Source organism: Pelmatolapia mariae, linkage group LG9, assembly GCF_036321145.2.
Source record: "Pelmatolapia mariae isolate MD_Pm_ZW linkage group LG9, Pm_UMD_F_2, whole genome shotgun sequence".
Classification (NCBI taxonomy): Eukaryota; Metazoa; Chordata; class Actinopteri; order Cichliformes; family Cichlidae; genus Pelmatolapia; species Pelmatolapia mariae.
The window spans coordinates 33,175,336-33,190,760 of NC_086235.1; the positions used below are offsets into that span (position 1 = coordinate 33,175,336).

The 15,425-nt window shown below is 41.5% G+C and overlaps 1 protein-coding gene across 2 annotated transcripts; it reads right to left on the reverse strand.

Moving 5' to 3' along the window:
• Window positions 1–6,904: 6,904 nt before the first annotated feature.
• tmem200ca (transmembrane protein 200C, genome duplicate a) lies at window positions 6,905–13,688 on the reverse strand. Of its 2 annotated transcripts, none has more exons than XM_063484068.1 (5): window positions 13,620–13,688; window positions 12,482–12,663; window positions 12,133–12,352; window positions 11,843–11,982; window positions 6,905–8,657 (listed from the first exon to the last, which is right to left on the reverse strand). In XM_063484068.1, the coding sequence occupies exons 2-5, from the start codon at window positions 12,580–12,582 to the stop codon at window positions 7,496–7,498; spliced, it is 1,623 nt and encodes a 540-aa protein (XP_063340138.1). In that variant the 5' UTR covers window positions 12,583–12,663; window positions 13,620–13,688; the 3' UTR covers window positions 6,905–7,495. The 2 variants fall into 2 exon arrangements, with proteins under 2 accessions (XP_063340138.1, XP_063340137.1); XM_063484067.1 differs by having other exon boundaries at window positions 12,109–12,352.
• Between the last annotated feature and the right edge of the window lie 1,737 nt (window positions 13,689–15,425).

A 15,425-nucleotide genomic window follows, 5' to 3' on the forward strand; every position in this document is an offset into this window, starting at 1 on the left:
GTCTTGAGATCTCTTACCAGACACCTCAACTCCCATTTGGACTTTCTGTCAGATGAAATTCAGTAGGTTACAACGTAGGGTTGGATAAGGTCTCATAGCAGTTTCACCCAAAACCTCAGGTTGTAATGACCCACAACCTTTTTTAAATACCTGGAACTTTCTGCCTTTTGGATGAGAGAAACAAGTTATAAAAAACTGTAAAGAAGTCCAGCTGTCTTCTGTCCAGCTCTTAAGACTATCACCCTCCCTTAGTTATGCTGCAATAGGTGTGGGCTGCTGGGGGATTCCTATAATGCACTGAGTGTTTCTTCTTCAATCACCTGTCTCACTCACTATGTGTTAATAGACCTCTCTGCATTGAATCATACCTGTTATTAATCTCTGGCTCTCTTCCACAGCATGTCTTTATCCTGTCTTCCTTCTCTCACCCCAACTGGTCACGGCAGCTGCCCCCCTCCCTTTCCTGAGCCTGGTTCTACTGGTTCTTCCTGTTAAAAGGGAGTTTTTCCTCCCCACTGTCGTCAAAGTGCTTGCTCATAGGGGGTCATGTGAGTGTTGGGTTTTTCTCTGTATGTATTATTGTAGGGCAGGGGTCTCCAACTCCAGGCCTTGAGGGCCAGTGTCCTGCAGGTTTTAGATGTGTCCTTGATCCAGCACAGCTGATTCAAATGGCTAAATTACCTCCTCAGCTTGTGTTGAAGTTCTCCAGAGGCTGGTAATGAACTAATCATTTGATTCAGGTGTGTTGACCCAGGGTTATATCTAAAACCTGCAGGACACCGGCCCTCGAGGCCTGGAGTTGGAGACCCCTGTTGTAGGGTCTGCCTTACAATATAAAGTGCCTTGAGGCGACTGTTGTTGTGATTTGGCGCTGTATAAATAAAATTGAATTGAACTGAATTGAATCATGATCTGGATGACTGAGAACTTCAACAGAAATATGTGAATTAATAAACTGTTTTGGGGATACTGTAACACAACACATTTAGCAGGCAATGCGCTAAACAGAGCACTAAAAAAAGATTGGAAGTACAGTAGGTGAAAATTTCAAATAGGAGTGTCTGTAATTGACATATTGATTTACTCCTAGCAAATTTTTGTCCTAGAAACACCAAACAGGATTTTTGTTACCAGAAGCTTTGAGGGTTCTGCTCAGTGTGTTAGCTGTTTCTAGACAGAGACCATGGATGTTGTGCCTGGAATTTCCTGAAGCCACTCTGCTAGTTTTGTATCAACGAGGAGATTTCCATGGAGTTACTAACCCTGGCATATCTCTGCATGGTGCGCAGTGTGTCCTTAAAGCTTTGAGGAACCTAAAAACTGAAAAAGTACTAAATCAGTTTGCAGCAGATGAACTATAGCTGAAAATGATTCCCTTGGGAAAAGGCTGAAGTTTGTCAAATTTCACTAGAACTGGATTGAAAATCATAAATGTGCTCATTGCTGTTGCAAGAGTATGTGACCTGTTGAAACTGTGTCTACTGTAACCCAAAGTTGAGGCTCTGTCATGGTTTGAAGATGCACTTAACTCTCTGAGGTCTAAGCCATCGTTGGTAGTAACCGTAACGCTACGCTAACCCTGTATCTTGGAGAAAGCACCTGCTCACCTGACTAACACAGGACTCAGAGCCTCTAGTTGTTCTGCCCTGAGACTTTGGAATGCACTTCCACCTCATCACCAGACTACAAACTCTCTCCACTTTTAAATCATGTCTTAAAACCCATCTATTCAGAATTGCATTCCCTTCATCATGACTTAGGTTTGGTCTATTTTTTACCATGATTAGCTTTTATAGTTGGTTTTTATTTTGTTGTACTAATGTGAGGTGACCTTGAGCCTCTTTAAAAGTGCCTATAAATAAAATGTATTATTGTTATTATTATTATTATTATTATTATTATTATTATTATTATTATTAAAAGCAAGACATTTTTGTTCTGTGATTGTCAAGACTTAGGAGAACAATGAAAAAAACATATACAATTCTACTGTTTGTGGTTAAAGTAAGGTTTTCACTCATGATTACCTAATAAAGCCAGTAAGTCAGTGCTTAAAGAAATAAATATGGCTAAACATTATCACCAATATGTCAGCTTAAGGCTTCTAAGGTGGTTCATTCAGACATTCAGATTCAAAAGCAGCATTTAAATGCTCCTTTCCTAATAAACTGAATAAAAACACTGTAAAAACATATCCCCCCCCCCCCCCCCCCCCACACACACACACACATCTTTAAAATGTCCTATTTTTGTTTTTTTTGTTACACTGCATTTAAAAAACAGGAGGCATTATAGAGCAAATTATAGAGCAAGTTGTGGAATATTTAATCATTTCAGTGAATACATACTCTTGATATCACAGATGATAGTGGCAAAGAAAAACAGATCACTCATGAAATAGATGACTTCTATACTTTTGTGGGTTGTATCATACAGTAAATAAGAACAACATGTGTTTTACCTGTGCAGGTAGGTCCTATTAATGAAGCTGGTGAAGATAAAATTCCTTTAAATGGTTTTTGTAGATTGTTTTCTTCTTTCTCTTGCTCTTTCAAACTGTCTGTTGTTTGGATGGATTATTGGTTTTTACTCTGATACATCAGGCCACGCCCACACAGATTAACCCCCCTCCGCCTCCTTACAGCTGTCAACCTCGGGAATGGGGGGAAAGGCTTACAGCTGTTTTGGATTTACCCATCGTGATGGGCTCCTGTGAGATTGGGGATTTGTTGTGTGTAGAATGCATCCTGGGAATAGTAGTATCCCAGGATGACTGATTTTTTTTAAATCACAGAAAAGGTTATTTTCGAACACTGCACGAGAGCTTTTGTCTGTCAAGGGTTATGAAAAGTGTAACAGCATGTACTGTACAAGCAAACAAAAAAGCAAACCAAAGCCAGCAGAAATGCCCCTCAGAATAGTTTCTTTTATTATGAAGGTGTACTGGGAAGAAAATCCCAGAGATCTTATTCTTGGTGAATCACATATTGCTATTAGAGTGTTGATAGTATAGAGCCAGGGAGAAGGAGCTGCACTGTGTCTTTGTGGTTATAATGAGAGCCAAGAGAGGAACTGTAGTACTGTATGAGGAGATGACAGAGAAATAACTGAGGGTGGTGCAGAGGACTGTACTACAAAGCAGGATATTCAGGTAACTTCAGGCTAACTCTGGGTTTTCTGTACTACAAATGTTGATTCATTTCTTGCCTTATCACCATGGTAACTTGTACTATGAACCTAACCTGCTCTGGGACAGGTCAGGTAAAAGCACACTTATACAGTACTTTTAAACGGAATTCATGCTTATCTTCAGACACACACACACACAAGGTTCACTGTCTTTTCTGGAGGTAACTACTAATGGCTACCTAGAGCTCAGTCTGTATAGTACACTTTTAACTTCCTTTCTAAAATAAGCCTTTATGCTGACAGTACAGTTACCAGTCAGGTGCTGCCAATACCAACCTTTTCCTTGCCAGGCAGGAGGAAAACAGGAAGACCACGGTTAAACTTTACGGATGTAGTGAAGGAGCACATGCAGAAGGTTAATGTGATGGAAGAAGGTGCAAGTGATAAGGTGAAATAGAGGATGTTAGATAGTGGCAACTGAAAGTGAACATTTCAAAGCTCTTTTCTGCACTTATTAACAACAGAGGGCAGAAGGGAGGGGGGAGACTGCAAGCAGCAGTGACAGTGAGAGTCCTTGCACACTCACCACATGTTCAAGCAAGCTGTGGCATGCTGTAAGTGAGGAATGTCATTTGCTCAAGCGGATGTTTTCAGCCCAGGATGCTAATTGGGTGTTCTGTAAATTAGCTACTTGGCTACTGGGTACCGATATGTCACGGTGTTAAATATTATTAATGGGCCCACCAATGAAAATATGATTTTCATAGAATAATAATTGTCACCTACTGTATATTCCCTGTTACCACTGGGTGGCGCCGTAAGTGTTGGGTTTATATGGCTCCCAGAGACTTGTTTGCATGTCTCATAACATTACATGACACCGCACAATATGAGACACATAGATGAAGCATAGTGTCAGAGCTGCTTCTGTAGAAAATTTATAGATGGTGCTACAGAGCCAGTTTGCAACACTAATAAATAAGTCCCATAAAAATTTAAAGCCTGTTCACCTTGAAGGTGTGTGCCAAGTCTCATGGTTTTTAAAGCTTTCCAAGCCCCTGAAAAGTAAGTTTCTGTTTCACAGTGTGCTGTTGGGTGAAAACTCATAATTTTCACAACATCACCAAGGTCTGAAGTTTATTCAGACTGCTTTTGAGGTGGATGCAGTTAACATGGGTGAAGAACTCTAAAACATTTTGGAATACATAATTTAATCGTACAAACTGTTTCCCAAATTGTCTTTTCCATTGCTGCTATTCAGCAATCCAGTCTTCCAACTTCAAGGACGAACCTGTCTGACACGTAGGGGTGGCTGTAGCGCAGGAGGTAGAGCAGGTCACCTACTAATCGGAAGATTGGTGGTTTGATCGCTGGTTTCTCCAGTCTGCATGTCAAGTATCTTTGACACGCAGACATCCAAGTTGCTCTCCGATGCATCCATTGGAGTGTGAATGTAGTTAGTAAAAGCTCTAATGCTTGTGAGAATGGGTGTGATTGGGTGAATGTGGCATGTTGTATAGAGCGCTTTGAGTACTCCGGGAGAGTAGATCAGTCCATTTACACTTGTAATGTTAATTTGGACCCAGATTTAAATCAGATCAACTGTGTAATCTTGTTGTTTTTCATCTGTTTATCAGAGTCTGAGTTGTTGCTGTTGTCAATTTGAATATTGAAATCACCTGAAATAATACCATCGAATTTTATTGCAATTTTGGAAAGAAATTCAACCATTTCCTCCAGGGAAGAAATGTCTCAGCTCCTGGGAATGATATATACAGCAGGAGAATTCATTGCCAACCTTGGTGATGAATTGTTTTTTTTTTTAAGGCTTTAAGACATAAGGGCCTGAATGAGGTTGAATTTTAAATCCTTCTTCTCACATACAAAGCTCTCAATGATTATTCCAATGAAGATATAATAGAACCATTTTATCCAAATAGAGCATTCTCAAAATGCAGTAATTGTGATACCTAGAGTTTCTAAAAGTAGACTGGAGGAAGATCTTCACTTATCAGGCCCCTCTCTTGTGGAACCAGTTCCCAGTTCCAGGCTGGAAGACAGACACTCTTGACTTTCATGCTTAAGTTTCCTTGTGATAAAGCTTATTGTTAGGGCTGGTCCGTGAATGATCCATTTTTTAAGCTTGTTGAGCTATTATAGGCTCAGGTTTCTCTGCCTTATTTCATGCAATGAGCAAACATTTTAACTTCACTTCTTTTTTTTCTCTACAGTTGAATTTGCATACCATTCATTTTCTTCATCAGTGTTCCATAGTTTGTATTTTGTCCTTGTTTTCTCTAGGCTCTTCTTTTTTTTCTCTCCTGTGTATGCCCAGGAGAGAAAAAATATTCAGCTTATTTTACATTATTTTACCCAGTATCATGGCAAAACATTGATATGCTGCTCCACTGGGTCCATTTATATACAAGAAAAAGTTGCAGTAAATTGCAGTACCAGCAGAGGGGGATATTTTATTTCAAGCCAACATGAAAATAATCACAGGAAAGTGTTTAAACAGACATTATTAGCACATTTACATGTAAATACATATTAGCCACTTAGCTTAACTGTTTCTGGAGATTAAGGACACTTTCTTGCTCACTAGCAACTTCTCACTTTTAAATATATTATCTCCCCTGGCTGGTACTACAACTTCTACATGCATATCAATTTCACACTTTGCCTCTCCAAACCATGAAAGGAACAAGTTGGACTGACGTGTGTAATATATGCTTTGCTGTGATATTCGGTTTTGTAGCCAGGGTGTACCTCAAACATACGTTATGTACATCTAACATTGAGCTATACATGTTAGCTCAATGTTAGCCTTAAGCATTAAGGTTTATCTTCTGCCAGATAGATGTTTATCTATTGCTCACCATTAGCCGTCTATTCCATTTCACATTGTGGAGAAACTGGCTGCAGTTGAGGTGGATGTGCAGAAGGGAGAACTTGCATCTAGTCCTCTGTAAATAGAAATGAACTATACTAGAGCTAAATGGCTAAAAAATATGCATCATATCCAGAAAAATATCTTAGTCTTTACAGTTATTTGTCCTTAACAAAAAAAAAATCCAAACAGAGAAATGAAACAACTTTAGTTGTTTTATTTTGAACTGGCAAACACCAACATGTTGACAGACCAGAGCTGGAAATTTGGGGCTCATTGTCTTTGGTTCTACCTGCTGAACAACACAAGTGACTGGTAATCCCAAGTTTAAAAAAATTAGCAATAAATACATTCAGAATAAGACAAAGATGAAAAAAGTTTAACCACAATGTGCTTTATTTTCAGTGATATTGTGCTTAGATTAAACTTAGGTTAAGTAGGTTAGATTTTCAGTGGAAGACTCCATGAAGCTACAACTTTGTAGTTTAGAATCAGTCAAATCTAAGAAGTCATGCTTCGTCTCTGCAAGTCAACAACAACTGGAAAAAGTGAGTACATTTCTTTTTAGGTTAACATGTACACTTGATAGAAAGTAATGTGACCCAGCTTACATGTATTCCAGGGTACAAATGATAAACTAATAGAAATAACTAAAGACATTGGGCATCCTCCCAACAATTTAAATTAAGGTTTTGTAGTGAGATTGCTTAATGCTGACTTATCCTGATTCATTTTGATATGCAGTCAAAACTAACTCACAGCAAAGGTCATAGAAACAAAATGTGAAATCCTAATTACAGTGAGTAACTTATATGAACAACAGGTATGTGTTACCTGTACATTTTATTATTTACTTCAAGCAATTTTCCATAATACTGACAAAAACTGAAGCTATTTTACAGAAGTGCACTGCATTCACAAAAATAAAAATAATACATGTCTTCTGGAAATAACATCGAACTTCATACACAAAACAATTACATTCAGCTTGACTTCAGATTCCTCAGGATATCATTACCTGTGACATCCATAATAATAACCAGCATGAAAAGGCTGAGGCACAAAACACTTTGGTGGATACAGTGCTCTTCTGTAGTTATTTGGTCATGTACTAATGCAGAAGACTAAAGTGATGGATGAGTCTGCACTTTTTCATTTGGAACCCAGAATACCGTACATTGAAAGTCATTCCATTCATTTTCCAGATGATGGCTAATATCCCCTTATTTGAGAGCTACCACATTAACACAGAAACATTTTGTTGCACATACTCTGCCGGCAAAAGATTCCATACAAACTTTTCCAGTGAGAGTTTAGAGAGCTGATCAACAAAGCTAAACAGCACGTTCTTGAATATTGTGCTGTTGCTTCTCTGGAAGACTCCTTATTGCTAATTCAGAAACCAGCAGAGCCACATTCGCACACCATTTCGACGTCTTCGCACAATCAGTGTTTACACAGTCCTTGAATGTGACCCTAATGTTTCTCGGTCATATACTGAGTTGTGCTGTCAGTCTCTGAGTCAAGTCCTGATTGGTCTTTCTTCTGCGTCAGACCAGAATATTTCTGTGAGATCATCCTCAACTTCTCCTTGTTAGAGTACTTTCTTTGTGATGTCACTTCCTCTGACATTTGATGCCTACCCTGTGATATCACTTTGTGTGATGATGGGGAACATGAATCGTTGTCTCTGTGTTTTAATTTGGTATAACCTGTGATGATGATGCTGGTTGACAGGCTGTGTCTCCTGCAGGGCGGCAGTGGTGTGGATGAAAATGAGGAGAGAGACAGGTGGGAGGGGGTGAGGGAGGAAGAGGAGAGGAGGAGCAGGGCCTGGGAGCCTCCCGGTGCTTCCTTGTAGAGGCCGGAGGAGCTGCAAGAAGCTGTTAATGAATCCTGAAGGGGTCTATTTGGGGGGGGACTAGAGTAGCGCTGAGGAGGTGGGGGGCATCCATAACCCTCCTCCCCTGGTTTGTCATCTCCTCTGTCCCTCCTCTGCTGTTCCTCTTCTCCTTTGTCCCCTCTCCAGCCCTGGTTGGTCCTGGCTCGAGCTGAGTGCCTTCTCTGCAGCACAGGGGGTTTGGGGCGGCGCAGAGGTAAGGTGAAAGAGCTTAGCATATTCTTTGTGGTCCAGCAGGTGGAGAGGTGGGTGGGGCTAAAACTTTGGGGGAGGGAAAATCTCTGCGAAGAGGAGGGAGGAGGAGCATCTGTTTGTTCCTGGTATATACTGAAGACTGCGTGTCCTCCTCCATCATTGCCCCAACCTTCCCCTGCTCCTTTACTGCTGCCAGGTTGCATGGTTAACAGCCCACCTCCCACACCACTGTCTCCCACACCTTCTCCTCCCCCCTTTCTGTTTATCAGGGAGTCAGGGTATGCCCTGGGTTTAGCCTCCAGGCTCTTTGATTGGATATAGTTAACAATGCTGTTGGGGGGATTGGCTGAGCAGCAGGAGGAAGTGTTGGGTTTCCGGAGGCTGTGGAGGTCGATAACAGTGGAATAAATGTCCCTCAGGTTTATGACTTTTGTCTTCTTGTCACGGTTTTCATGCAGAACAGCATTGGCACAGATGAAGAGGAAAATGCCAATCCCCATGATGAGTGGGCCAAAGACCTTCAGTCTATCAGAGTACAAATACCTGAAGAGACAATCAGAAAACAGACCAATCCTTAGGAGAGCTACTTAAACACCCTGAAGTACTTTTAGGACCATGCTGAGTTTTAGAAATTCCAAATAGACTGCTAAAGCTCACTAGTATCAACTTTAATCTCCTACAGCACAGTCAAGAAGCATTCATACAAGAAGAAATTAGCAATTGATCCGAGACAATGAAATGTTTATGATGACTGAAATAGCCATTGGTGGCATGTGTGCAGTACTGATTACAGTATTGAGCGGGGATGAAAAACCTATCGAGGATGTTAAAGAAATGTATGAACATAACAGCAGACTATACACTACAGTGGCTTGCAAAAGTATTCGGCCCCCTTGAACTTTTTCACATTTTGTCACATGACAGCCACAAACATGAATCAATTGTATTGGAATTCCACGTGAAAGACCAATACAAAGTGGTGTACACGTGAGAAGTGGAACGAAAATCATACATGATTCCAAACATTTTTTACAAATAAATAACTGCAAAGTGGGATGTGCGTAATTATTCAGCCCCCTGAGTCAATACTTTGTAGAACCACCTTTTGCTGCAATTCCAGCTGCCAGTCTTTTAGGGTATGTCTCTACCAGCTTTGCACATCTACAGACTGAAATCCTTGCCCATTCTTCTTTGCAAAACAGCTCCAGCTCAGTCAGATTAGATGGACAGCGTTTGTGAACAGCAGTTTTCAGATCTTGCCACAGATTCTCGATTGGATTTAGATCTGGACTTTGACTGGGCCATTCTAACACATGGATATGTTTTGTTTTAAACCATTCCATTGTTGCCCTGGCTTTATGTTTAGGGTCGTTGTCCTGCTGGAAGGTGAACCTCCGCCCCAGTTTCAAGTCTTTTGCAGACTCCAAGAGGTTTTCTTCCAAGATTGCCCTGTATTTGGCTCCATCCATCTTCCCATCAACTCTGACCAGCTTCCCTGTCCCTGCTGAAGAGAAGCACCCCCAGAGCATGATGCTGCCACCACCATATTTGACAGTGGGGATGCTGTGTTCAGGTTGATGTGCAGTGTTAGTTTTCCGCCACACATAGCGTTTTGCATTTTGGCCAAAAAGTTCCATTTTGGTCTCATCTGACCAGAGCACCTTCTTCCACATGTTTGCTGTGTCCCCCACATGGCTTGTGGCAAACTGCAAACGGGACTTCTTATGGTTTTCTGTTAACAATGGCTTTCTTCTTGCCACTCTTCCATAAAGGCCAACTTTGTGCAGTGCATGACTAATAGTTGTCCTATGGACAGATTCCCCCACCTGAGCTGTAGATCTCTGCAGTTCGTCCAGAGTCACCATGGGCCTCTTGGCTGCATTTCTGATCAGCGCTCTCCTTGTTCGGCCTGTGAGTTTAGGTGGACGGCCTTGTCTTGGTAGGTTTACAGTTGTGCCATACTCCTTCCATTTCTGAATGATCGCTTGAACAGTGCTCCGTGGGATGTTCAAGGCTTGGGAAATCTTTTTGTAGCCTAAGCCTGCTTTAAATTTCTCAATAACTTTATCCCTGACCTGTCTGGTGTGTTCTTTGGACTTCATGGTGTTGTTGCTCCCAATATTCTCTTAGACAACCTCTGAGGCTGTCACAGAGCAGCTGTATTTGTACTGACATTAGATTACACACAGGTGCACTCTATTTAGTCATTAGTACTCATCAGGCAATGTCTATGGGCAACTGACTGCACTCAGACCAAAGGGGGCTGAATAATTACGCACACCCCACTTTGCAGTTATTTATTTGTAAAAAATGTTTGGAATCATGTATGATTTTCGTTCCACTTCTCACGTGTACACCACTTTGTATTGGTCTTTCACATGGAATTCCAATAAAGTTGATTCATGTTTGTGGCTGTAATGTGACAAAATGTGGAAAAGTTCAAGGGGGCCGAATACTTTTGCAAGCCACTGTATGTGGATATCTACAGAAAACCCATTCCTTGAAGCTTATAGCACAGTTTGTGCTGAGGAAGTTTTGAATTTTGCAGTTATTTGAGTCAACAGAATATTGGCAACCTTTATGAACTATGCACCACAGCACTTGGCACTTGCATTATGTAACTTTATGTGGACTGCCACTCGGTGGCTGGGTGCTTGTGGTTCCTGAGCACTTCCACATTGCAATAATGCCATTGATTGTGGAATATGTTGGAGGACGGAATTGAAGGAATTTCCCCAACTGACCTGTTGCAAATGTTTTATCTTCTTACTATACTATGCTTGAATCCAGTAAATTTCAGAAACAATGTCCCCTTTTTTCACAAAGAAGATTGCTGGGTGCTTAAATTTTCAATACTTGTGGCATTGGGACTGACAACACCTGAATTTAAAGGTTTGGGGCCACATCTTCTCTATATGCAACCACAATCTGCAAAGCAGTCGTGAGGCAGTGAATTGTTTCATATTTGCACAGGGCTTTAGAGTAGAAACTAAACTTCTTTCAAAGCAATTTCAATTTCCTACGGAGACTCTGACGAGATTATAACGGGCATCTCTATGTCACCTCCTCAAAGATGTGTAGAACCACGTAAAGTCCTGTTAAAACCCTTAGTCACTTTTAGAATCACCCAAGAACTTTTAGAGGCAAAACAGCCTTCAAAAAAGAACCTCTCTGTTAACCATTAATAGTAATAAAAATAATAATTTTTATTTTTTTGTTTCCTTTTAAAACATCTATGGTCACCTTACAGCACAAAATTAACAACAAGATTAATTAAAACCGCTGTAGGATTTAAAAACCATAATGTGAACAAGTGGGTTTTGAGCTGTGGCTTGAACTGTGTAATAGAGTCTAACTCAGGGGTCCCCAATCCCAGTCCACGAGGGCCGGTGTCCCTGCAGGTTTTAGATCTAACCCTGGGTCAACACACCTGAATCGCATGATTAGTTCATTACCGGCCCTCTGGAGAACTTCAAGATGGTTATTTATCCATTTAAATCAGCTGTGATGGATCAAGGACACATCTAAAACCTGCAGGGACACCGGCCCTCGTGGACTGGGATTGCGGACCCCTGGTCTAACTGATTGCAGTGACATGATATGAATGTTACCCTACTATCTCATCCACAATATGAAGAGATATTTCCCCTGCAAGTCCAGAACTTCCCAGAGGGCCTTTACAGCTGTTCTGGCAGCCTCGGCTAAAGCAGACAGGCTAGTTTGTTTACCTGTCCAGAAAGTCCTGTAGAAAACCTTGTGAAAGATGTCTGGTCGTCCCATTTATGGTTTCTGTCTGGTTAAAACCATCATCGCTTCCTCCATTATCTCCCACGTCATCTGATTCCAGTACACCTTCTCTCACTTCTCGCTGGAAACAGTCAGACAGATGTTCAACTTGGCTTAAGATAAGAAACACTTTATGACAAAATGTGAAAAATGACTGCATTACAACAGTCAAAATATGAAAACCAACTTTGCCCAGTAAAATACACACAGTGTCAGTGGTGTAGTGTCTCACTTGGGCATCAGCAGGTGCAGTTGTTGGGGTGTCTGAGGAGACAGAAGCCATGGCGGTGCCCTCCTGTGGCTGAGAGCTGAAGAACAATCCATCACGAGGCCAATAGCCCAGAGCTGCCATGACCACACCCACAACCAGAACCAGAATGCCAAGTGCAGCCACGAGACCCGAGACTGAACACAACTTCAGCTTCCCCTTTACCACCACTACCTCGCTCCTCCTAGGGTTTGGGAGGCGGGGACATTGGTTAATTGTGTCATTGTATCACTAACCCCCAGGTGTGTCGAAAAACACACGCAGCCAGGTTACATCACCTCTGAATGCGTGTCTATTTGTGAGTGTGCATTACCTCTTCTTCTTCTTCTTCTTCTGTGCGTGTGGTTTATGTGGTCTGGATAGCGAGTCCTGTCGGCGTGCGTTGATTCTCAACAATCCACCTGTTGCGATCATCACCACCCACCAATCAGATGGTGGCCCAGCAGGTTAAGCCCCGCTGACCTCTATCTCAGCTGGACTGTGTCACACCAAGTTCTTGTCAGAGAGACACAGAGTGTCAGATAAAGAGATGTGTTATAATATCACACGCTGCCTGTGTTGTTTGGAGGGACAGACATAAACTAGTTTAATATCAGTTCTGCTAATTGATTCATCTGTGCACAATCGATACTGAAACTCAGCAAACAGTACAAAGTTTGGTATTCTTAAGTGAGTTTTCACCACTAATATTCTCATAGTGACAGACACGTGATGGATATTAAACCCATTTGCCTGTTCAATTTTTTATCTAAGAGTGCAGGAACTACACCTCCCAGCATGCACTACTGCTTCATAGCAGAACCTTTACACCGTGTGATTGACTCTCCTAATTCTGACTCCTACACCCAGCCATACTAATACTGAAGGCAAATACTGGCTGGTACATGTTACTGTCTAATAATGACTGATACAGATCAATATGAATGATACCTACTGATGAGTGCTATCAAATCAGTACTGTTCAACACCAATCAGTAATCAAAACAATTTGTTCTTAATAAATGAATCTATTGTTGAAGGTAAAAATCATGAACACTGTTCTTTGTAATCACTACTACTGTGACATATGATCACTACTGCAGCAAATCAGTCACCACTTCAAAAATACAAATCAATAATCAATCAGTAAATATAACACTGATACATATTATTTAATATTCTGACTGATCTGATCACACTGCTCAAGCCTTAATGAATCACTGCTAGTTGTTACTAATCAATAACAAAACACACATATACACAAAAGGAGAACTCACACACAGCATAGCCCTACAGTATGGATCACTGGTGTTGAATATCAATTGAGCACTACCTGTCAGTACTGATCAGGGTTGGTTAGTTCACTTAAATCAGTCATCAGAGCAAAACCGACAGAGATAAGTACTGATCAGAAACACTGTGCAAACACTTAGATACACATAAAATAAAGCGTAAGGTGTGTTTGTTCTCACAGACACCGCTGCTGTCGGTTCTGTTCTCCTGCGCTTCGTGCTGCTGCAGTCTCTAAATCTCTCCTTGTCTCATCGCCTCCTGCTATCATCTCTCCAGCTCTTTTCTCTCTCTCCCTCTGCTCCGCCCTCTCTCTGTTTCTGCAGTGATGCTAAGAGTCGTTGAATCTCCTCCCCCAAAGAACGAAAGGCACCGGGTAAGACAGGCACAGTGAGAGTGAGCGAGAGAGCACCAGAGAAACGAGTTTCAGTGTGTCACTGCCCTCCCTTCGTCTCTCGCTCACTCTCTCTCCTGCTGCTGTAATTCAGTCCATAAGTCTTTCATGGCATGAAACTTGATTAAATATCATTACAGCCAATTATAATTGTATAATTTTATACAGTAATTACAATAACAACATATGTTGCTGTGCCTGGATGAATGCATGTCCTGTGTATATGCAAATTCTATCAAATCAGTACTTAAATTATTTGTTACAATAAATGATCCTTATGTGCTGATAATATTACACTACTAGAGTCTCATTGCTTCAGCACAAACCATGGTTTGTTTTCTGTTGGGTATTTTTTCAGTTTATGGTCATTGGTTCTTGATTAGAATCTGTCTCTGCTTCAGATGTTCTCTGTCAAGAGGAAATTACGTTCTTAAATTATACTACTTTTTTAAAAAAGTAAAGGAACACTTTTTTCATCAGTTTTAGCACCTTTGGTGTTTGGCATCAACAGGTGCACTAGAGGGGCAATAAGTTTTCACTAGTTTTGCATTTGGCTAAGGCCAGTGTCACTACTGGCAACATGAGGCGATATGTGGACCCTACAAAGAACAACAAGATGGAAGTTCATCCAACTCCTCCAGGGTGGCACATCAATACGTACCATTGCCAGAAGACTTGCTGTGTCTCCTAGCACGCTCTCAAGAGGAGATTGCAGGAGACGGGCAGTTCTAGGAGAGCTGGACTGGACTGTACAAAGGCCTTAACCCATCAACTAAACCAGTATCTGCTTTTTGTGCAAGGAGGAAAAGGACAAGCATTGCCAGAGCTACAAGATGACCTCTGAACAAAAAATCAGAAACAGATTCATGAGGGTACTGTGGAGGCTGATTGGCAGAATTGACAGGCCCACACCTGGCACCCTGTGCTTTTCACACATAAGGGCAGGTTCACCTAGAGCACATGTTACAGACTTGTAAGAGTCTGGAGAAGCCATGGAGCCACCCACAGGCTAGGTATTGGCACCCAGAGTCCCACTGTGTATCAAGAGGGAATACTTGGACCCATTGTGAGACCCTACACTGGCCAAGTGGGTCTCGGTTCCTCCTGGTGTACGACAATGCCTAGCCTTGTGGGCTGAGAGTATGAAGGCAGTTAGGAGGATGAAGAAATTGATACTGCTGACTGGCTCTTATACTCTCCTGACCTCTGGGACATTATGTTTCAGTTCGGCTGAAGTTGTCAGGTTGTACCTCAGACTGTCCAGGAGTGCAGTGATGCCCTGGTCCAGATCTGAGAGGAGATCGCACAGGGCACCATCTGCCGTCTCAATAGGAGCACACCCCAACGCTGTTAGGCAGGCATACAAGCACATGGTGGACATACAAATTATTCTGTATTATTTTGAGTTTCAGCAATAAAAATTTGGCAAAATGGGCTAACCTGCCATATCATTTTTTTTCTTTACATTTTGGGGTGTCAGCCCTCTATCGGTTAATTATTTTTAATTTCAAATGATGTGGCACCCGAACACATTAAGGTTTTAAAGAATTAAAAATGACGACAACAAAGAATGGGAACCCAGGAAGCAAAGTCT